General features: G+C 33.7%; 1 protein-coding gene across 4 annotated transcripts in view; it reads right to left on the bottom strand.

Moving 5' to 3' along the window:
• The window catches only part of LOC100876978 (zwei Ig domain protein zig-8), a 547773-nt gene that overhangs the window by 213380 nt on the left and 311200 nt on the right, over positions 1 to 23193 (bottom strand). For all 4 annotated transcript variants that reach the window (XM_012281711.2, XM_076532263.1, XM_012281710.2 and 1 more), the window contains one exon: positions 19735 to 19922. In XM_012281711.2, coding sequence (XP_012137101.1) covers positions 19735 to 19922 — 188 coding nt within the window. The remainder of the gene's footprint in view (positions 1 to 19734; positions 19923 to 23193) is intronic.

Raw genomic sequence — 23193 nt, 5'->3', positions numbered from 1 at the left:
GTTGTAGAGTTACTTTTGTTACTGCTACAGTTAATTAATAATAAATTCTACAGTCGCGGTTAAATAGTTTAAAAATTCTTGAGTTTACAAATTTACAAAGAGGATCAAAGTCTTCAAAATTCCAAAATTCCGAAATTTCAAAATTCCAAAATTCCAAAATTCCAAAATTCCAAAATTCCAAAATTCCAAAATTCCGAAATTCTGAAATTCCACAAGTCCACAAGTCCAAAATTCCAAAATACCGAAATTCCACAAGTCCAAAATTGCAAAGTTCCGAAATTCAGAAATTCCGAAATTCCACAAGTCCAAAATTCCAAAATTCCAAAATTCCAGAATTCCAGAATTCCAAAATTCCAAAATTCCCAAATTCCCAAATTCCCAAATTCCCAAATTCCCAAATTCCCAAATTTCCAAATTCCCAAATTTCCAAATTCCCAAATTCCAAAATTTCCAAATTCCAAAATTCTCAAATTCCAAAATTTCCAAATTCCAAAATTCCCAAATTCCCAAATTCCCCAATTCCCCAATTCCCCAATTCCAAAATTCCCAAATTCCCAAATTCCAAAATTCTCAAATTCCAAAATTTCCAAATTCCAAAATTCCCCAATTCCCCAATTCCCCAATTCCGAAATTCCCAAATTCCCAAATTCCCAAATTCCCAAATTCCCAAATTCCCAAATTCCAAAATTCCCAAATTTGAAAATTCGAAAATTCCCAAATTTGAAAATTCGAAAATTCCCAAATTCCCAAATTCCCAAATTCCAAAATTCCAAAATTCCAGAATTCCAGAATTCCAAAATTCCAAAATTCCCAAATTCCCAAATTCCCAAATTCCCAAATTCCCAAATTCCCAAATTTCCAAATTCCCAAATTTCCAAATTCCCAAATTCCAAAATTTCCAAATTCCAAAATTCTCAAATTCCAAAATTTCCAAATTCCAAAATTCCCAAATTCCCAAATTCCCCAATTCCCCAATTCCAAAATTCCCAAATTCCCAAATTCCAAAATTCTCAAATTCCAAAATTTCCAAATTCCAAAATTCCCCAATTCCCCAATTCCCCAATTCCAAAATTCCCAAATTCCCAAATTCCCAAATTCCCAAATTCCCAAATTCCAAAATTCCCAAATTTGAAAATTCGAAAATTCCCAAATTTGAAAATTCGAAAATTCCCAAATTCCCAAATTCCCAAATTCCAAAATTCCAAAATTCCCAAATTCCCAAATTCCAAAATTCTCAAATTCCAAAATTCCCAAATTCCCAAATTCCAAAATTCCAAAATTCCAAAATTCCAAAATTCCAAAATTCCAAAATTCCAAAATTCCAGATTTCCAAAATTCTAAAGTACCAAAATACCAAAATTCCAAAATTCCAAAATTCCAAAATTCCAAAATACCAAAATTCCAAAATTCCAAAATACCAAAATTCCAAAATTCCAAAATTCCAAAATTCTAAAATACCAAAATACCAAAATTCCAAAATTCCAAAATTCCAAAATTCTAAAATACCAAAATACCAAAATTCCAAAATTCCAGAATTCCAAAATACCAAAATTCATTTTAACTCCACATATCACACGACCCTCTAATGACAGCCCATATCGATTCGGAAAAACTCGCTTTCGATATCACGATAGTTAAATTATCCATATACAGAGGTAAATCACGGCAAACAATAACTGCATAGAATCCACTCCGGATAACAGCAGACGAGTTTGCCACGATTCTACGTGCGTAGAACGTAGAAACGTGTGTGTCAGGGTTGCAGCCGGTTCGATGGTGGCTGCAAAAGCCGGCGCTACAAAACCGGAAGGATGTGCTCGTTGAATTAATGAAGCCACGAATGCGTTCGGCCGTGCGACTGGTAATCCTCTTTCGGTATTTCCTAAAGCGGCGTTTCGAATTGCACGTACGATAAATAAAGATAATCCAAGCGACGTGTATACGCCGCGAAATATGCGCCTCGAGTGCGATATGCTTCCTGGAACTGTTACAGGATTCTTCGTAACAGCTTGGCCCAGGGTCCTTTTCACGAGGATAATTCTATGAATGAACTACGGAACTCGTGAAAACGTTTCGGAAAAGTTACACGTCCGCCATTTTAATCCTCTGACGCTCCAATTTTTGCGGTGGTGATGAATGGTACCGCGGATGTTTATGGAAAATAAGTTACAAATATGTATAAAATTTTATTACGGATATATGCAAATTTTGGGTGATATGTAAGAAATAAATGTAACGAAATAAAGCGATATATTTTGAATATCCGCTGTTTTGAAATTCCGGTGACATGAGTAATGTTTGGACGGTTTAGAAATATTGTGTAGTTAAAAAGATATACAGGGTTTGTATAGGAGATTTTGTTATTTATGTTAGCAGATAATGTTTGGAATTGAGGTTACATTATATTGAAATAGGAGGTGATTCCATGTTAAGTTTTCTGTAAATGTGTGTTCTGAAGTATAATACACATTTTTTAATATAACTGTGAATGCAGCTCAGCATTCTTTGTAAATCATTAACCTATTTATTTTTAAAAATCATTAATTTAAATATTTTTAAATATTTAACATATATTTTACATTTATTATTATGGGACAGTACTTAATTTTAAACTACTTATTTTTTAAGAAATCGAATTTTAGGTGTTTCTTTAGATAATTATAAATAAACATTATCACATAGATTGCTTTCGAAGTGACTTCTTGTAACAGTAACATTTCAACAACATATATTAAACGTAGCCATTTTTTGCCTCTTTTATGAAATTATTAAAATACCAAATTAAATTGAAACTTCTAAGTCAATAGTTTTTATAAATAAATAGTACAGCAATATTTTACATAGCATTTTCTGTTTCAAATTTTCATGCTTGTTTTAATAAGAAATTTTTTAGTCACGAACAAGAGAAGATAGGTTAGAAAATAAAATGGCGTCAATCAGAGCAAAAGAGAGTCGATAAATTATGGAAATAGAGAATCGTGTGAATTTTCGATGGGAAAGCCACGATGTTATGTCGATTTTTCTTCGGAGGGAACATCCTTTTTCAGGATGCATTATGGGATTATTAGAGCATCACGGTGAACTAATCTTCCCGAGCGGAATTATTCGCCATCCTCGACGCTCGTGCCAAGCTCGTTTAATAAAATTTCTCTGGAGGTCATTTCTTCAAGGCACTATTAATAGTAGTTTTCCTCTTTTTCCTGTCTTCTACCGGTAATTATTTTGTGTCTAATGACTTTGATTGTAGAAACAAAAATATTTGGTGAAAGACACAGAAATTTTTTATAAAAATTATGACACAAATATTGGAGCATATTATTTCAGATTGATATACAATCTATTTTTAGAGAATCTATTACTAATTAAATTAATGAAAATTAATGAAAAAAATTAAATTAAAAATAATGTATTGAAAGAATAAACTGAGGACGTATTAAAAAATTGAATTCAGAGAAATTCGATCGAAACAGCATATTAAAAAATTCGACTGGAAAAATTTAATTAAAAGCAGCAAATTAAAATACTCGACTGACAAAGTTGAAGTGAAGGCAGCAAATTAAAAAATTCGAATAAAATCAGTACATTAAAAAACAAAACTCAAAAAGATGCAATTAATTACGGAATATTAAATTCGATTGGAAAGAAGTTCAAAAATATCAAATATTAAATTAAGTAAAATTATACTAAGAATAACATAAAAAATTAAATTGGAAAATGGAACTAAATTAAATTATAACTCTGTTTTTAATATCGCATCAAAAGTTTTATAATTGTATACAAACCAATATTCTGAATTAAAAATGAGCGAAAATACTGAAAAATATTCTTTCGAATAGAATAAAAATTAAAGCAGTTTAAAAAATGTGTGCAAAAACATGCTCTGTAATATAAACCATTTTTACTCTTTTTCACCGCCTTAATCGAGTAATTACAAAACAGAAGCGAAGGAAAACGTTGAAGAGGCAGTGAAGTATCCTTAAGCCCTATTAACCCGAAAAATTATCCTTAATAAATAATAATTACTTATAATGAACCTCGGGAACGCGTGGTAGTTAACAATCGAGGAACATAATTCAATTTTTATCGACGAATCAAGTAATCGAACACTTCTGAGTGGTCGACAGTTTTCCGTGACAATTTGTTAAATTCTATACAGAATCGAGAACGAAGCGTTTCATAAAGGCTTTCGAACGGTGATTGCATTTAAAAGGAAAAAAATGCACGGGTTAACGAGCTACGAAATGGAAACCTGATTAATTTTCGTCGATAGCGCGAGCAGAATTTCAGCGTAGCGAACGAACGTGTATTATATTCCAGCGTATCGTACGGAAAATTCATTTCGTTTCAGCTGATATTGCGCGTTCTTCTGTTTCACGATATTAAACGCAATCGGATTTGCCTGCAAACAAAAACGTTTGAATGTGTACGCAATTCACGAAAACTTAGGCAAGGAAGCGTTCTAATGAACAGAATATTTGTCAGAGAAAGGTGGATCTTGCGGCAATAGTTGACAGTATTATCGATACTGTTGAATGCTGAAATATATCGGCAACGAGTATCTATCAACACGGTTACTTCACGTTGATATGGTGTTGCAGAAAATGGCAATATAGGAAAAGGTCTTCTTTCGAGGGTCGGAATCTTAATAGGTAAATTTCGAACTTTGTGGTCATGAAAATTAGAAATTTTTAAAATTATAAAATTCAAAACTCAAAAATTTAAAAATTCTGAAATATTTAAATTCCAAACTTACGAATTCCAAAATTTGGAAATACAAAACCCCAAAATCCAAGATTCCGAATTCCAAAATTTGGAATTCCAAGATACCGAATCCCAAACTTTGGAATTCCAAAATTCTGAAATTCCAAATTTGGAATTCCAAGATTCCGAATCCCAAAATTTGGAATTCCAAAATTCCGAATCCCAAAATTTGGAATTCCAAACTTCCGAAATTCCAAATTTGGAATTCCGAATTCCAAAATTTGGAATTCTAAGATTCCGAATCCCAAAATTTGGAATTCCAAAATTCCGAAATTCCAAATTTGGAATTCCAAAATTCCGAAATTCCAAAATTTGGAAATCCAAGATTCCGAATCCCAAAATTTGGAATTCCAAAATTCCGAAATTCCAAATTTGGAATTCCAAGATTCCGAATCCCAAAATTTGGAATTCCAAAATTCCGAAATTCCAAATTTGGAATTCCAAGATTCCGAATCCCAAAATTTGGAATTCCAAGATTCCGAATCCCAAAATTTGGAATTCCAAGATTCCGAATTTCAAAATTTGAAATTCCAAGATTCCGAATTCCAAGATTCCCAATTCGAAGATTCCGAATTCCAGAATTATAAATTCCAAATTCCAAAATTCCAAAACTCACAAAATTCCAAAAATCCAAATTTCCAAAGTTCCCCTAAATCCTCAAATTTCACTATCTCCAAATTCTCACACGTCAAAATCACAAAATACCCTAGATTTTCAAATTTCCAAATTTCTACCATCCCTACCTTTCCAACTTCCAAAAATTTCATATTCACACCTATCAAAATTTCTGAACCCCGAATTAAAGAATTTAAAAGTTTAAAGTGCTAGATTACAAGCGAAAGTACCGCCAATGAAAAATGGTCGGAAGTCCGCTCGCGAAATCGAGTTTGCCGCTCGTTGCGAGGACAACGTGATCAATGGTGATCTGATTCGATCAGGTCAATTAACGCCTAACTGATTCACGTTAGAAAGGTACGATCGATGAGCACGACGGGATGGCAATCGTTCAACAATTCCACTTTGATAAATACGCGTGAGATAGATCAGTGTTTATGATTGTTATAACAGTTATTAAGACGGCATTGATAAGAACGTTGCACGCGAGCGCAGGCAGTCAGAAGAGTCGCTAATTACGGGGCGCTATAAATTGTGGGCACATCCATTTATCAACGAAGAGAATATTAAACTCGAGCCGACCCTTCTGGAAACTTTATGCAATTGTTTCGGTGATTTCAAATCGAATTATTCAACTGTGTCGTGGGTTGCATTAATCTTTTCAAGCTTTGAGTTTAGTTTGTAGCTTTGAATGGTCTATTTGTGAGTGCTTGAGGGGTGAACGCAGATTTTTGAATTATAGTTAATTTCCTTTATGGTCGTTGATATCATATGAGGTGTGAGGTTTGTAAGTATAGTAAGTGATTTTGATATGGATTTGACATATTAAAGGATTGGACATGAGGTTAAAAGTCCATAGGGTTATTAATTCTGAAAACTTGTGATGAAGCATAAATATTTCCGAATTTCAAAAACGTCATTATAACAATTTCAAAATTCCGAATTCCAAAATTTGGAATTCCAAGATGCCGAATTTCAAAATTTGGAATTTCAAAATTCCGAATTCCTAAACTTCGAATTACAAAATTAGGAATTCCAAAATTCCGAATTCCAAAATTCCGAATTCCAAAATCCCCAATTCCAAAATTTGGAGTTCCAAGATTCCGAATTCCAAAAGTTGGAGTTCCAAAATTCCGAATTCCAAAATTCCGAATTCCAAAATTCCGAATTCCAAAATTTGGAGTTCCAAGATTCCGAATTCCAAAAGTGGGAGTTCCAAAATTCCGAATTCCAAAATTCCGAATTCCAAAATCCCGAATTCCAAAATTCCGAATTCCAAAATTCCGAATTCCAGGATTCCGAATTCCAAAATTCCGAATTCCAAAATTTGGAGTTCCAAGATTCCGAATTCCAAGAGTTGGAATTCCAAAATTCCGATTTCCAAAATTCCGAATTCCAAAATTTGGAGTTCCAAGATTCCGAATTCCAAGAGTTGGAATTCCAAAATTCCGAATTCCAAAACTTCGAATTACAAAATTAGGAATTCCAAAATTCCGAATTCTAAAATCCCGAATTCCAAAATTCCGAATTACAAAATTAGGAATTCCAAAATTCCGAATTCCAAAATCCCGAATTCCAAAATTCCGAATTCCAATAACCCGAATTCCAAAATCCCGAATTCCAAGATTTCGTATTCCAAGATTGTGAATTCCAAAATTTGGCGTTCCAAGATTCCGAATTCCAAAATTCCGAATTCCAAAATTTGAAATTCCAAGATTCCGAATTCCAAAATTTGGATTTCCAAAATTCGGAATTCCAATATCTCGAATTCCAAAATTCCAAAATTCCAAAATTCCGAATTCCAAAATTGCAAAATCCCAAATTTCCGAAACCTAAATTCTAAAATCTCAAATTTTAGAACCCTATATCCCGAAATCTGAAAACCCCAAAATTCTAAGATGTCAAAGTGCATTACCCCTAGATTCGAAACCAAAAAAATGTCAATACCGCGAGCTCCCCGAAAGCGTGTTTAATTTAAAACTTTGGAGCACAGTTGAACCGGAGTTAAACGAAGCTAAGCATCGAATGGTTGAACGATGTTTACTCAATAAGGGTATCGGTGAGTAGGAGAGGACCTTCGGCCGGAAGTCCCTCTTATCGGGAATCGAAGATAAAGGGGGAAGAAGGGAAGCGGAAAATGTAGGGAACTTACGACAACTTTATACGTAATAGTTCCGAGTTCCGGTGGTACATCGGGCTATTTTGCGAGACGAGCAATATCACGGACACTCGGCTAACTCTTCGCCGTGAACGGATCCCTTTGGAATGTCTTTTCAACATTCCGACGAGCTAACTCGACCCAATTTGCCGGGACGCGATGAATTACCCGTTGTCCAAAGTGCTCGAACTTCTGGCGGTGGTCGAACGACTAAAACAACGTCGGTCGAGAAAATTTCAAAGCGACACGCTTCTAACGAGCATCGTTAGCATTAATAAGTCGTTAACACCGGAATGGGACACGGAATACGGTTCTTTATCAAATCCAGCCCACCCCCGCGCCGCTTCGCCACGCCGTTTCGAACACAACACCGCTGCCATCGATCTCACTCTTAACGAGCGCAATAATGCTCTACCGAGCTGTTTAAAATTCAATAAGCCGAATTTCGTTCTACCGTCCTTTGGGAACATCAACATTCCTCCCTTATGGAGTGCCATTAATTCTTGGCGGGACACTTTCTATTCTTTGACTTAGATATTTACACTTGTATCTTCAGCTTTATATTTTTATCTCTATGTCCACGTTTGTGGATTTTTGTATTCTCAAATTTTAATAGCTGAATTATACTCAATTTCTTTTTTATACTATCATATTTTATGTTATTTGAATCTATAGTTTTCGAAGCTTGGTAATTTTCTCTTTGCAAAAGTAATTTCATTCACTTTTTCTAAAATTAATTTTATTAACCTTTTGCACTCATTAATTTCTTTTACATACTAACTCCTTAATTTACAGAATAGATCAAGGGATACTGAATAAAAATTGCAGCAGTGCGAAGTGTGAGACTAATATATCATATTTTTCATTTATTTTGACTAGTAAATGAATGAAATATTCAATCGATCTATTTATCTGAATTATTTATAAAATTTTTGAGAAATGACACCCTCGATATAGGAGTGTTAAGTTCTATAGTAAAATTCCATTTCGAAATAAAATATTTCATCATTTTATTGCCACAAAAATATACCCTTTTATCGCGTCAGGTATCCATATATTTTGAAACGCAGTTACACTTTCTTTTAACAAACAAGCATACATTACATGTTTACAACGGTGTCGGAGTCTACAATGAACAGTGGAAGGTTTTCGTCGTCCAAGATTATATCGATAGAGAAGATAAGAAAGCGAGAAATCACGTCTCTGTTCCATGAAATTTACAGTCTTCGTATAGTTATTTTTGTACTTTGCATTAATCTTGGTTTCTGGGAAATATCTGAACATAACAAGAGTGTTGGACAATTCAAACTTAAAGACAGCAAATTAAATAAAATACAAAATTAAGTTTGATTGACGTTGTCTTTTAGTTTTCAATTATTTCTTCAAATATTATTTTTTTGGATGTTAAATTAATTTTTTTTATGTAACGTCTGAATATAACTTCTAAATATAAGCACATAGTTTTGTTATAGCAACAAGCGTTACAGTTGTGCAGGATTTAATTAGTCTGGCTAATTAATTAACCAGTTAATTGCTGTCGAAATTTATACAGGTCTATTCAAAAACTTTGTTCTGGTGTAAGTACGTCTTGCTAAATAAAAAATTACTAATAACCATAAAAACTTGAAATTTCAATAAGATGAAATAAATATGTCATATCAAGTGCAATGTGTTTTACATGTATATTATGAAAAAAAAATTGATTATTCTTTCTGGTATATTAAATATTACAATTTATTATTTTTTACGTACTGAATTGTTTATTTTGTTCAAAACATCTGGTATGCTAATTGTCTTATGTACACTTTGCTTTGCTTTACCAAAAAACCACATTTTTTAAAAACACCACACACAAATCACCTAAATTTCTTTCAACTATTTCCTCTCTTTAATTTTTCTTATTTATGAAAGTTATTGTTCTTTGATAATTTTTAAGTGTTTAATAATAACCTTTAAATTTTGACCTTATTCCACAACATATAGTATATATTGATAGCAGTCTATCGATTTTTTTCACAATTTATAATAAAAGTATTTTCCTTGCGACGTGTCTTTGTGTGATTTTAATATCCGCTAGATTTTTAAAACTCCGCTAACTGTTTAATATCCTTAGTAATTTTTAATATTATCGAGTGGCTGCTCCAATTGTGGCAGACAATATGTTAATTGTTCCGCATTCGATCCATCGGGAAGAAAGGATTCAGTATTTAAAAATGTTCCTGATAAAAAGCAAGTCGATAACTGAATAACACTGCTGGTTACGGGGTTGCTCGCATTATCGGGACGAAGCGATTGAAAGCTTTTTAAGAACAAAGGAATATCGCGTCGGTATCGATGAATTTATTTCGAACGGCCAGCATCGGTAGTCCTTTGTGACTGAAAATTAAACTCGAATCGTTGCTGCTTATCGAATATTCGCTCTCCTTCGTTTGCGCGAAAATAGCATACCGAAGAATCGCTTGAAAAGCTATTCGATATTGCATTTGTATGGCAAATAATATACCGGTTCGTTGTAAATTGTATCCACGAGCGAAGGAAGTATCATACGAACGGATTCAGGGTAAACAGAGAATAATATCTCGAAATTCTCCACAAATAGCGGACGAGATAAAAGGATCAGCTGACGCAGGGGAATTTTACCTAACAATTGATTGCCACGAACTCATCAAACTAGACTAATAGACAGTGTGCACAAAACTTAGATAAGATATCGAATGTTTGAGATTCCGAACTAAAGTTTACTAGCTTTTCTACAAACTTTTGATGGAGGCTGAAAAGTTAATTCGAAAACATTTGCATACAGTCTTTCTCAACCTTAGTGAATTCGTGATGGACAAGATTTTATATATTGGACTAATCGATTAACTAAACTCTCCCGATTTTGTTTGATATAATTCAAAATATTTCTCTAAATCTATTAAATCCGTATAAAAATAATAGCAGTATAACAAACAAATAATTTCACCAAAATTAACCAGCCATTCACAAACCGCTTTCGGGTTGAATAAACAGTAACTAATGGCGGCCGCTAATAGGTACATTTACCCCAGCGAAGAAAAGAAGCTAAGAATGCGATAGATTCGGAACAGAAGGTTGCTTTTTCCGTTCATTCGATCGGGGATGTCGAATCGGTTTTCACATCACGTTGATAGCGATGTTGCGTGTGCCGCCTAACAATAATGCCAGAAGCACAGCACGACTCGTAGGGTCGATTCTGGCCGTGCGGATAAATAGAAACGTTCGTCGGACCGAAGCTGGATACAATAGAAAATTAATGATGGACGAGGTGGCATACCGATGAATCTGGCACTCGTCGCGCGATTTCGCCGCGGCTCAGCGAGTACCTTTGTTTCCGAACCACCCCCTAAACCATCCCCGTTCGGGGAAAAGGTCGCATATATCGTTTGCGAAACTGATATCGTGTTGGTGTCCGGTTACGGCTACTCTTTCAACGATTCAGTGATTCAGTTTCCTATTCCTCCTCTTACTTCACTTTTGCCGGAAGAATGGAACACTGTAATTTTTGCTTCGCAAGAAAAATCGATGAATTCGCTTTCATTTTTTGGGGACCTTCGAACAATTCCAATATTTGTTCATATGATATGAACATTTATATGAACATATTATATTAACGTTGTTGGAAATTATTTTCTATTTTCAAAGTAGATTCTTGAACTTCTGAGAGGAATTATGATAACAAAATTACAGTATTCATTGTTTCAAAATTTTATTGGAGAGACATTATGTAAAATCTATGTCGTTTTCAGAGCATACAAAATTATAGTTATAGGGAGATTTTTGATAACTTTGTTAAACTTGAAATTTTCTACTCATGTATGTTCGATGAAATATAAAGATTTCATACCTTATAAAATATCAAATGAAACATATATCAAATGTGGTGATAATATATTCTTAAAAGTAAGAGTAAATTTGAAATTATTCTTGATTATTGTTGTACTGAAAAATGTTGATTATTTTTAAATCGAATAAAATTGTAAAGTAGACTTAAAAATTACTTAACCTCTTATCTCATATCATCTTCCACACATGACGCACACATGTGACGCACATAACTGCTGAAATGTGACAAATCTGGCTCATAGTTTTACCATGATATTTTGACAATCCATCAACCAATAATCGCCATATCCAAAATATTCCTAACACTTGCACATTTTTGCCTATCACCCTTAACCTACAATTTTTTGAACAAGTGCCTCATTCACTAGTTATTGCTGCAACGTGATGACAATTGAAGAATCTTAAAATGTTAGATACATTATACAAGTGATCCTTGATTGAGATTACAATCAGAATTGAACCAAAAATTCAATAGCAGTGAAAATACTAATGTAGTTCATCACATTGGGACGCTCCAGAGCGTGCGTCATGAGTGCGTCAAAGGATTACCCTTAAAATAACATTGAACCGTGTCTCGCAGAATCAAAAGGGGTTAAAAGTGAAATTTGCACCCTCCTTTTCACCCGAAGTAACCAACACCCTTCGCAGCTTTACCCCGAAATCGGTGGGAATCGAGAAACACTTGATAGGAGGTATTCACGATAGGTTTCTTGGGTACACGATGCAGGTAAGATCGAGTGTACCGGTGTATTTTATCGACTGGAAGCCATGCACGTGAAACGATTCCGATGAAAGGGAAACAAAGGGGATTCTGTGAAGAAAGGGTCGGAAAAGTACGCAGACCGAGGGTAGCCTCGTTGTTTGCACGTGTTCGTGTTTAACCGTGCATTCGTACGGTTTACTGGAACGTCGATGAGCCCGAAAAAAGTTAGTTTTGGAAGTGATGTTGACACAGAACGCGATTACGTTCTTTCGATCGATGAAACGGAGAATGCGTTTTATTGCCTCTGGTTTTTTTAGGACCCATTTTTGCGATACGGACATCTGTTACCTTCGGGAGGAAAATTTCTTGGAAATTCAAACTAATCCAACTTATTAAATTTTAATATTTGGAAGATGACGTAGTATGACGAATTATATCCGGGCTGTGACGCAAATTTTACTTTGTACGCTTTATACAATATCGATTTAATATGATCGATATATTAATTATTACGACGCGCAATTTGTACGCGTCGAAATTTCCGAGGTAATACTGTTTGAACCTTTTCGTGCGCAAACACTCTGTACAATCTAGTTAATTAATAACTACCTACGTATGTATATAAAGATTGTCTCGCATCCGCGTTTAATCCATTTTATCACCACTTCGTGTAACTGCAATTAGACCGTAAATCTAATCCTAGACAGTTCGATCAAACCTGTCAGTCACGTATCTCGTACAAGTTAATTGCCTCCTAAGACTCGAAAATAATTTCGCGACAGCTTTATCGGTCATAGTCGAATCGCCGTCAAGCGGGATCCACAGACGATTAAAAGTTTTAATTAATCCCGCGAAAATAACTGGAAAAATATTTATTTAAACGACGAGAAATATATCGGAATTTTTCTAACTACACTCCTGCGGCAAATTAGTCTGACAGCAAATCGAATTTGAACTCTTCGAAAGTTTTAATGGGTGATCGTGCAAACATGATCTCGAAATCAAATACTCCAACTCGGTTGTAATTACTGGAGTGTACTTTACGGAATAAACTTGGTTGCATCGTTGGTGAGCAACGATGAAGCCGGGGTCAGGATAGCGGTAATTTTATACGCGGAACAAGTTTCCAGCTAATTTCGCCTGCAAGGAATTCATTTGCTGCTTCGATGATTGGTTTCGAAATCGAGATGGGTATCGATACCGCGCAAACATTTCGTCGGTAAATTAAGAAACTCGCCAATGATATTCGGGGCAAAAAGGGAATCTGTATTAAACGTTGTAGCGTTTCTGTAACGAGTTCAATTACCATGTAAGACACGGCGATGTAATGTGAAGTGTTGCACGTCTAACTGTAGATACGATGGTCTGTAAATACAAAGCGAGGCGAATGCAACGCGTTGGTAATTGAATGCATCGTGAATTCAATGCAACTCTGTGAATACAACTTGATGTGAATACCATTAGTTGGTAATAGAACGAGCTGCGAGTACCACGTGATATTAATAATGCTGTCAGTACACGCTGGAATTGCAACGCGTTGTGAATACGACGCGTAGATACTGCGAGTCGCAATTATAACTCGTCGTCATTGTAATGCTTTATAAATGTAACGCGCTGTGAATACTATGCGTTTTTGATGTCACGCGCTGTAATTCCAATGCAGTGCTATTCCAACGCACGGCAATTCCAACGTATTGCAACTCCAGTGATTTGCAACCCAAATTACTGAAATTCAACGCGTCACAATTCCAACGTGCGGTAATTGCGACGCGCCGTAACTCCAACGCGCCGCAATTCCAACGCGCCACAATTCCAACGCGCCACAATTCCAACGCATTATAGCTACTACGCATCGCACAGCGAAATTAAATCATCCTCTGCTGCATTATTTTTCTTCCATGAAATCTGATGAAAAGGTTATTTTTATACTGTCTAATATATGGACGAAACGGTAGTAGAATTATTCAAAATTCCACAGAAAATTATAATTTTTATTATTTTTCTTTCAGAAAATATCATATTTGTAAGGTTTCATTTAATGTGAAAAATATTTTAATTCATTATTCCACGCTTATTATTGTTCGACGCGTTTCGTTATAAAGTTTTGAACATAAAATGCATAAAGATCTAATTAAATAATGAACATTTCAATGTTCTGTATTTTAAATTTGTTTAAAAATGATAAAATGTATATATAGGTTAATACTATGTATAAATCTCTGAATATATACATGTGTGTATGTATATAGAAATTTGTGAACGTATAAATGTAGAAGTTTATATATCTACATACAAACCTATCGATATATAATTCTACAAATAAATAAATATGTAAATTTGTTAATTCATTAGTTCTATAAATATACATATAGTATATCTACAAATATTTATGATTACAGATCTACAAATCTGCAAATCCATATATTGATGAATTGGGAAATTAACAGGTTGAAAAGTTGACAATTTGACAATTTGACAAGTTGACAAGTTGACAAGTTGACAATTTGACAAATTGATAAATTGACAAGTTGACAAATTGACAAATTGACAAATTGACAAATTGACAAATTGATAAATTGACAAATTGACAAATTGACAAATTGACAAGTTGACAAATTGACAAGTTGACAAATTGATAAATTGACAAGTTGACAAGTTGACAAATTGATAAATTGACAAATTGACAAATTGACAAATTGACAAATTGACAAATTGACAAATTGACAAATTGACAAATTGACAATTTGACAAATCGATAAATCTACAAATCGGCAACCTGACAAAGAGACAAATCCCTAAATCTACGAATTCATAAATTGACAGATCTATAAATCTACAAATCCATAAATTTAGTCATCCATAAATCGACGAATCTATAAAATTACAAAATTACGAATCTAGAAATTCATAAATTTTACCTACCGAATATCGAATGTCAGTCAAATATCACCGTCAAATATAAAATTTCATTCGAACTTCCAATGGAATTAATAGCACCCTCGAATACGCGAATAACATTTGTTACAGAATCACGACAAATTACAAACCGCTCTAGATGATGAAGTATAAAATACAGGAGAGGGCAGAATTCGTAGGAGCCTAGAAAATTGGATGTGTTCCCCTTTTTCCAACAAGTTTACACGTCTTGGTAAGCATGAATCGTGGAGCGGACCGTGAATAATTCGGACGATCTAATCTTTTTCAAGGTGGCATCAAAAAAATCTCATAAAACACGGTTACATGAATTACGTTCCTGGATCCGAGACCCTGCTCCTCTTACACACGTATCTAATTTTCATGCATAAATTCTGCCGTGAAAATAACTTACGCAGATTAGAATGAAACGATCGTGGTTCCTAAAGATTTATTGTTACTTGTCCTACACTTTTCCTGTTAAAAAGTGTTACCCGCGATACAATCCTGTTAATCAATTTTCGTGTGACGTTGATGTATATTCGTGTTAGTATCTGTATATGTTCCTATGTGTGTTTTCGTATGTGGACATTATGTACGTATTAGTATGTACGCACATATGTTCTTACATGTAGGTTTATGTGCATCAATGTGTGTTAATTTGTACGAATTGATATATGTTGATACGTGTTGATATGCACTGACGTGTGTATTAATATGCATTTGTATGCACTGGTTTGTGTGCATTGGTTCGATCCATATGTGTGCATTCATGTGTGTACATTCATATGCATGGGAATCTGTAGATTAATATGTGTGCAATATGTGAACGTTAATATGAATGTATTAATATTAATAGATTAATATGTATGTATTCGTGTATGTACATTAAGTCATATGTATTCATGTGTGTATATTAATATATGTGTATTCATGTGTGTATATTAATATATGTGAATTCATGTGTATATATTAATATATGTGTACATTAATATATGTATATGAACATGTGTGGATTAGTACACATGAATTAATACATGTACATTAATATCTGAATATTAATTTGCTCCCCTATTTCAAAATTTAAAAATCTAGAAATTTAATGATCCTGAAATTCAAAAATTCTAAAATGTCAAAATCGAAAAATTTCAAAACCTCAAAGTTTCACAGGTAAAAAATCTCGGAACTCTAAAAATTCTAAAATTCCCCAAATCTTCAAATTCTATAAATTCCAAAAATCCCCAAATCCCAAGAGTCCTAAAATCCTAAACGACCCGAAATCATAAAAAATACAGTAATCATAAAAATACCACAATCCTAAAAATTCTAAAAACCCCGAATCCCAAAATCCTAAAAATTCTAAAAATTCCCAAATCCCAAGATCTTAAAAATTCTAAAAATCCCCAAATTCTGAAAATACTAAAATCTTAAAAATTCTAAAAATCCTAAAAATCCCAAAATCCTAAAAACCACCAAAATTCTAAAAACCCCCAAATCCTAAAAACCCCCAAATCCTAAAAACCCCCAAATCCTGAAATCACCAAAATCCTAAAAATTCCCAAATCCGCAAAAATTCTAAAAATCACAAAATCTCAGACATCTCAGAAATTCACCAAATCCCAAACTTCAGACAAATTCACTTCCCCGAACGTTGAAAGTATAAATCAAAATCCCGTGGCTGATCCAAGAAGATTTTCCAAAGAAATATTCCGAGAGGGTCCACTCTGATCCATAATAAATCGACCTTAATAAATGTCCGAGATTCTGGACCGGGAAGAAAGTTGATCTATACATAAGCCAAGATAGCTGTACATTGTTCAACGAAAGTGTAGAGAGGCCAGCAGCACCCAAGTGCACTTTCAATGCATCCAGTGCAGTTTGCTACAGACAGGTGACGATCCATTGTGCTGGTAAAATATTGACACTCGATATTTTCCTGCACTCAGCATGGAGGGAGAAACGTTTACACGTTAGCCCATCTTCGTGATGGAGATCCATACGTTTTTTTGCCACCTTCGATGCTTTCATCGATATTAATTCTCCTGGTTATATGGTTAGACGCTAAATTTATTCAGAATCTATTGCTATTTTTATATTTGTGTAGGAGTATTGTGTGTGACTTGCTTGGCTGTAGGATGGGGTACTTCTTTTGGGGTGATACGTGTAGGGGAACATCTCGCATATGTTAGTTTTCAACTTTGGGGACTGAAATAAGGGAACAATATAGATTTGTGAATTTTCACCTTCTTTTGTATTTATGAAATTTTGTATTTCAAAGGTTTTTGGTATTTGGATTTTTTAGCTTGAATTAGGAATTTTTTAATCTTCAAGATTTTTAATTATTTAAGTACTGGGATGTAGAAATGAGAGTATGTTCAAATCTTGTAGTCTTTAAGTGGGGACAGTTATGGAGTTTCAAATTATCTAATTATGCGAGTTCTTAGATTTTCAAAATCCTATATAACTGAATACATAAATCCTCAAATAGACAACCTATCAAGGTTCCAAAACTCCAAGGTTTTCAATTATCCAAATACCTAAGTCCCTAAATTCTCAAATTCCGAATTGTTAAATTTCCCAATTCCGAAAACACTCAATTTTCAAATTGTTCAAAATTCCATATTCCCAAATTCCTAAATCTCCAAGTATCTAACATTTTCAATTCCCAAAATTCCAAATTTCCAAATAATCCAAATTCCCAAACTCTCAAATTCCAAAATTCTTAAAACCGTAAAATTCTAAAACCTCAAATACTTAAACCATCTAAATTTTCAAATCTCTGAATCTCCAAGTTGCTAAAATTTGAAATTCCAAATTCCCAAGTTACCCAAATTCCTAAATTACACAAATTCCCTAAGTTACCCAAATTACCAAAAATATCCAAATTACTCAAATTACACAAATTACCCAAAATATCCAAATTCCCAAATTACCCAAACTTCCAAATCACATAATTCCCAAAACCACAACATCCTAAAGTCCCAAATTCCCAAATTCCCAAGTTACCCAAATTCCTAAATTACACAAATTCCCTAAGTTACCCAAATTACCAAAAATATCCAAATTACTCAAATTACACAAATTACCCAAAATATCCAAATTCCCAAATTACCCAAACTTCCAAATCACATAATTCCCAAAACCACAACATCCTAAAGTCCCAAATTCCCAAATGATCCCTATTTCTAAATCCCCTAATCTTCAAATTCCCAAATGCCTAAAACCCTAAATCCTCAAACCCCTAAGACCCCAAATCCCCAAATCCCCAAAATCCCAATTTATCCCAAAAATCGTTCCCGTCCCCCCAATATCGTTATTTTCATCGAAAACTTATGCCCACGAATGTACTCTTAAACTGTCTCGCAACATATTGACATTTTTCGTATCAAACTGTGCTTATTCTTCTATTTCTGTACAAGTGACACACGAAAAAAAGATCAGAGAAAAATGCTTTTCACTTTTTGTGGATTACGTAGAAGATATATGTGACATTTCCATTGATTGAATTGAGCCATCACTTTTTAACATTTTAAGTGTTGTGACAGGGTCAGATTTCACTGTGTCAAAGTTAAATTTATAGTCTTCCTATTGAAAGCTAGATAGTGTTGTTACGTTGTTCAATCCATTTTTTTTTTCTTTTTTTTTTTCAACAAAAATGACTGATGTATTTGAACCCTTCCATGATACCCATGTTACATTTTTAAACGACGAGTATTATCTTTTTGCCTTGACGTATGTACTTTTTTGAATCATTGCAATTTTTGGGACACTACAGACGTTACATTTTTAGACCAACGTAATTATTACCTTTTCAAGACTTCTAATGTCCATGATACTTAACCTAAACCGACCACAAGAACTGGATTACAAATATATTTTATGCCAGACAGTGGTTTCACGACGAAAATGTGTTGTATTTAATTACAACAGTAGTTTTACAGTTTCTGGCCATCGAATTACCACTATAAATTTTCAGCATTTCAAATGCATTTCAAATTCCCAAATTCTCAAATTTCCACCTTGTCAAATTCCCAAATTCCCCAATTCTCAAGTTTCCACATTGCCAAATTTCCAAATTCTTAAATTCCTCAAATTCTCAAATTCCCACCTCACCAAATTTCCAAATTCTCGAATTCCCCAAATTCTCAAATTGCCAAATTCTCACGTCTTCTGTAAAATTAAAAGGCCCTCAAATTGTAATTATATAATTTGTTAGCTACTGACTTGATACACTACTACTGTACATAACATTATTAACATATGTTAATATCTTGTATTTCCACCCTCTGCTGCGGTGACAGCTTGTATCGGCATGCTCCGCATACATTGATCATATGCTTTATATCTTCATTATTTTCCCAAATATCTGTAATTCTTTTCAACTCAAATAACGTGGTTGAAGAGTTGTAAACTAGTCTTTTGAGTAGGCAGACATTTTCTATGGCATTCTTTCACCTGACTATCGATACTCCTAACGTAAATGCACAACCCTTAATCACTCATCACACAATTTATTATCACGATAGTAACAAATTGTGTATATATCCTTATCAAGGTATTTAGTAATAATTTTGCATGACCTAAGACAATTTTCCATATATGACATAAAAGTGAAATTTTTGTACGTGGTCTTCGATGGCCAGGGACTGTAAACAGTAGTTTTACAACAATTTCGCAACGCATTGTCCAGAAAATGATTTTAAACTTTACGTTTACTTACCGTTCTGTTGCCCAAGTTCTTCACGCGACAGTTCAGGTAAGTGGTCTTGCCCAGAAGAGCGGTCACGTTCTTCGAGTTCGACAAATCGAAGTACGGACCTGATGGTGTACTGCTGTCGTCTAGGCTGTTCTGATGTGCGTTGCCATTCTTTCCGCTGCTACCGTGCAACATGCTGTAGCAATGCGCCTCTGTAAATTCATATTTCATAATTTTAATAAAGGTAAAATATTACTTACTTATAAATTTATATACATACTTAATTATGTGACATTGTAGATTTAATTTAGAAATTCGGAATTGGGTATTTGTAAGTTTAATGAGTTGACAAGATTTGGGGATTTGAGAAGTTTGGGATTTGGAGATTTGGGGATTTGAGAACTTACGGATTTGGAAATTCAGGGATTTGGGGATTTGAGGATTTAGAAATTTGGGGATTTGTTATTTAGGGATGTAAGAACGTGAGAAACTAATTTCTCACATTGCCAAATTTCCAAATTCTCAAATTCCCACATTGTCAAATTTCCAAATTTTCAAATTCCCACCTTGCCAAATTTCCAAATTCTCAAATTCTTATCTTGTCAAATTCCCCAAATTCTCAAATTCCCACCTTGCCAAATTTCCAAATTCTCAAATTCTCATCTTGTCAAATTGCCAAATTCTTAAATTCCCACCTTGTCAAATTTCCAAATTCTCAAATTCCCTAAATTCTCAAATTGCCAAATTCTCAAATTCCCACCTTGCCAAATTTCCAAATTCTCAAATTCTTATCTTGTCAAATTTCCAAATTCTCAAATTCCCACATTGTCAAATTTCCAAATTCTCAAATTCGCCAATTTCTCAAATTGCTAAATTCTCAAATTTCCCAAATTCTCAAATTCCCCAAATTTTCAAATTCCTACCTTGCCAAATTTCCAAATTATCAAATTCCCACCTTGTCAAATTTCCAAATTCTCAAATTCCCACTTCGTCAAATTTCCAAATTCTCAAATTTCCCAAATTGGCAAATTGCCAAGTTCTTAAATTCCCACCTTGCCAAATTTCCATATTCTCGAATTCCCCAAATTCTCAAATTGCCAAATTCTCAAATTTCCCAAATTCTCAAATTCCCATATTCCCAAACTCCCAAATTCCCATGGTTCCAAATTCTGAAACTGCCAAGTTTCCAAATTCCCATGCTGTCAAACTCCAAAACTGCCCCAAATTCCCAAATTCCCAAACCCGCAAAGACCCAAAACCACCAATCACCCAAATCCAGACATTTCCAAATATAACAAAAGAAAACGAAAGACGTGAACATTCGTACAATAGAATTTCCAAACGGTACACCTTAGTTGGATAATCGCGGTCTATTTAAGAAACAAGTTAATAACTATGCTGAAGCAATAGCCGATATCTCGCTCGTAATAGCCTGCAGAATCGAGTAGAGTGTAAAACGCAAAGGTAATTGGCTTGTTATCACTTTGGCAGATGTTCTAACCGCACTACTCGTTTTCTACGGGTTCCTCTGCTAATTACAGCCCATTGCCGAGAACCAAGCGGGTACATAATCGAATTTCGCTGCTCTTAATTGCGACACGATTACGCGCGCGGACAGCTCGAGTAAATATTGAATTTTCCTCGCGTGTTTGACTAATCCAGCACGCGTACACATCGATCTCTTCTTCCGATTTTGACACCTCGTTATCGAAAGTGCCAATCGACGATACTTGTTCGAGTCGAATTGTTTCTTGATGACTTTCTCATTCTCTTCGACTATCGCTTTGAAATCACAACAATGATTCAGGTGAAATTCTTGAATGTTTTTAAGGGGATATTAAAAATGTATGTGTTTTGACATCAAACGGAAAAATTTAGGTAAAATCCAGGAATGTTTGCAGTAAAAGAATAAACAAAATATATGAAAATATATGTGTTTCCAAATCAAAACGTATTAAAGAGGAGAACATATTAAAATGTTTTCAACACAAAATTGCAGAAGGAGTGTACATAAAAAATGAAGATAAAATTCCTGAATATTTTTAACAAGAAAATAAAAAAAAATTGAAACTATAAATATTGCTAAATCAAAGAGAAAATTGAGGTAAAATTGAAGAATATTTTTAAGAAGGAATTAAGGTCGAAAACGAAGAACATACTCAAATATTTTCAACATAAAATTGCAGAAGATTATATGAAAAATTAAGATAAAATTCTTGAATATTTTTAACAAAAAAGAAAAAAAAATTGAAACTATAAATGTTTCTAAATCAAAGAGAAAATAAAAATTGCAGAAGATTATATGAAAAATTAAGATAAAATTCTTGAATATTTCTAACAAAAAAAATGAAAAAAGAATTGAAACTATAAAGGTTTCTAAATCAAAGAGAAAATAAAAATTGCAGAAGATTATATGAAAAATTAAGATAAAATTCTTGAATATTTTTAACAAAAAAGAAAAAAAAATTGAAACTATAAAGGTTTCTAAATCAAAGAGAAAATACAAATTGCAGAAGATTATATGAAAAATTAAGATAAAATTCTTGAATATTTTTAACAAAAAAAATCTAAGAAAAAATTGAAACTATAAATGTTTCTAAGTGAAGGAGAAAATTGAGCAAAAGGCGCAGAATATTTTTAAGAAAGAATGAAGACCAAAAGTCATACGTTCCAAAATCACAGGAAAGATTAAAATAAGATCTGCAAAGATTTCCAGCAAAGAAAAGTAGACACGGAGCTACATTTTCTCGTTTAAGGATTTTTAAAAACGGGACACGTTGACGAAGGTTAAAAGAAAGGTTCGTCGTGGGAATACGAGAGTCGACACATTTAGAATTTCTAAACAGTCCTCACAGAAGTCTTGAAGACTCGAAGAATGACGATTTTTCAAGAGACGGAAAAGTTCTCGATTCCGTATGCTTCTTTGTGCCGCGACGAAGTTGAATTACTTTGAGAGCACCGCGTTCGACGTTTCCGTCACTTATTTTTTACGTTTTTAATGACGTACCTTTCTTCGCGACGAGCATAATACAAAACTTTCGAGGATCGAGTAATTCAATTTCGATGGAAAACGCGTTCAAAGGAGCATCAGACGGGGCTTTTCGAGGGTAGATGCAATCATAAAAATATAATATAAATGTGGAGAAAATAAGACAGAATCTTAAAGCGGACAAGGAAATATTTCATTCTTTCGATTATAGCGATTGTTGAGAATTTAATTGGTTTTAGATATTTTTTAATGGGGATTTTACTTGTTTCTAGATATTTTTAAGTTGCGAATTTAGGGGTTTGGAAATTGCAAGCTTTTGTATTTAGAGTTTATGATGTTTGAAGTTTTCGAATTTAAGATTTGAGATATTTCATATTTCTAAATTTGGGATTAGGGAAATTTTAATGATTTAATTTTAGGGTTTGAGAAATTCCATAGTTTTAAATTTAGAGCTTAAATGGAAAACTTCCAGATTTAAAGCTTAAGAAATTTTA

Source organism: Megachile rotundata, chromosome 5 (genome assembly GCF_050947335.1).
Source record: "Megachile rotundata isolate GNS110a chromosome 5, iyMegRotu1, whole genome shotgun sequence".
NCBI classification, from domain to species: domain Eukaryota; kingdom Metazoa; phylum Arthropoda; class Insecta; order Hymenoptera; family Megachilidae; genus Megachile; species Megachile rotundata.
Note: the sequence above shows the minus strand (reverse complement) of the source record. Positions and strands in the feature narration are given on the sequence as shown.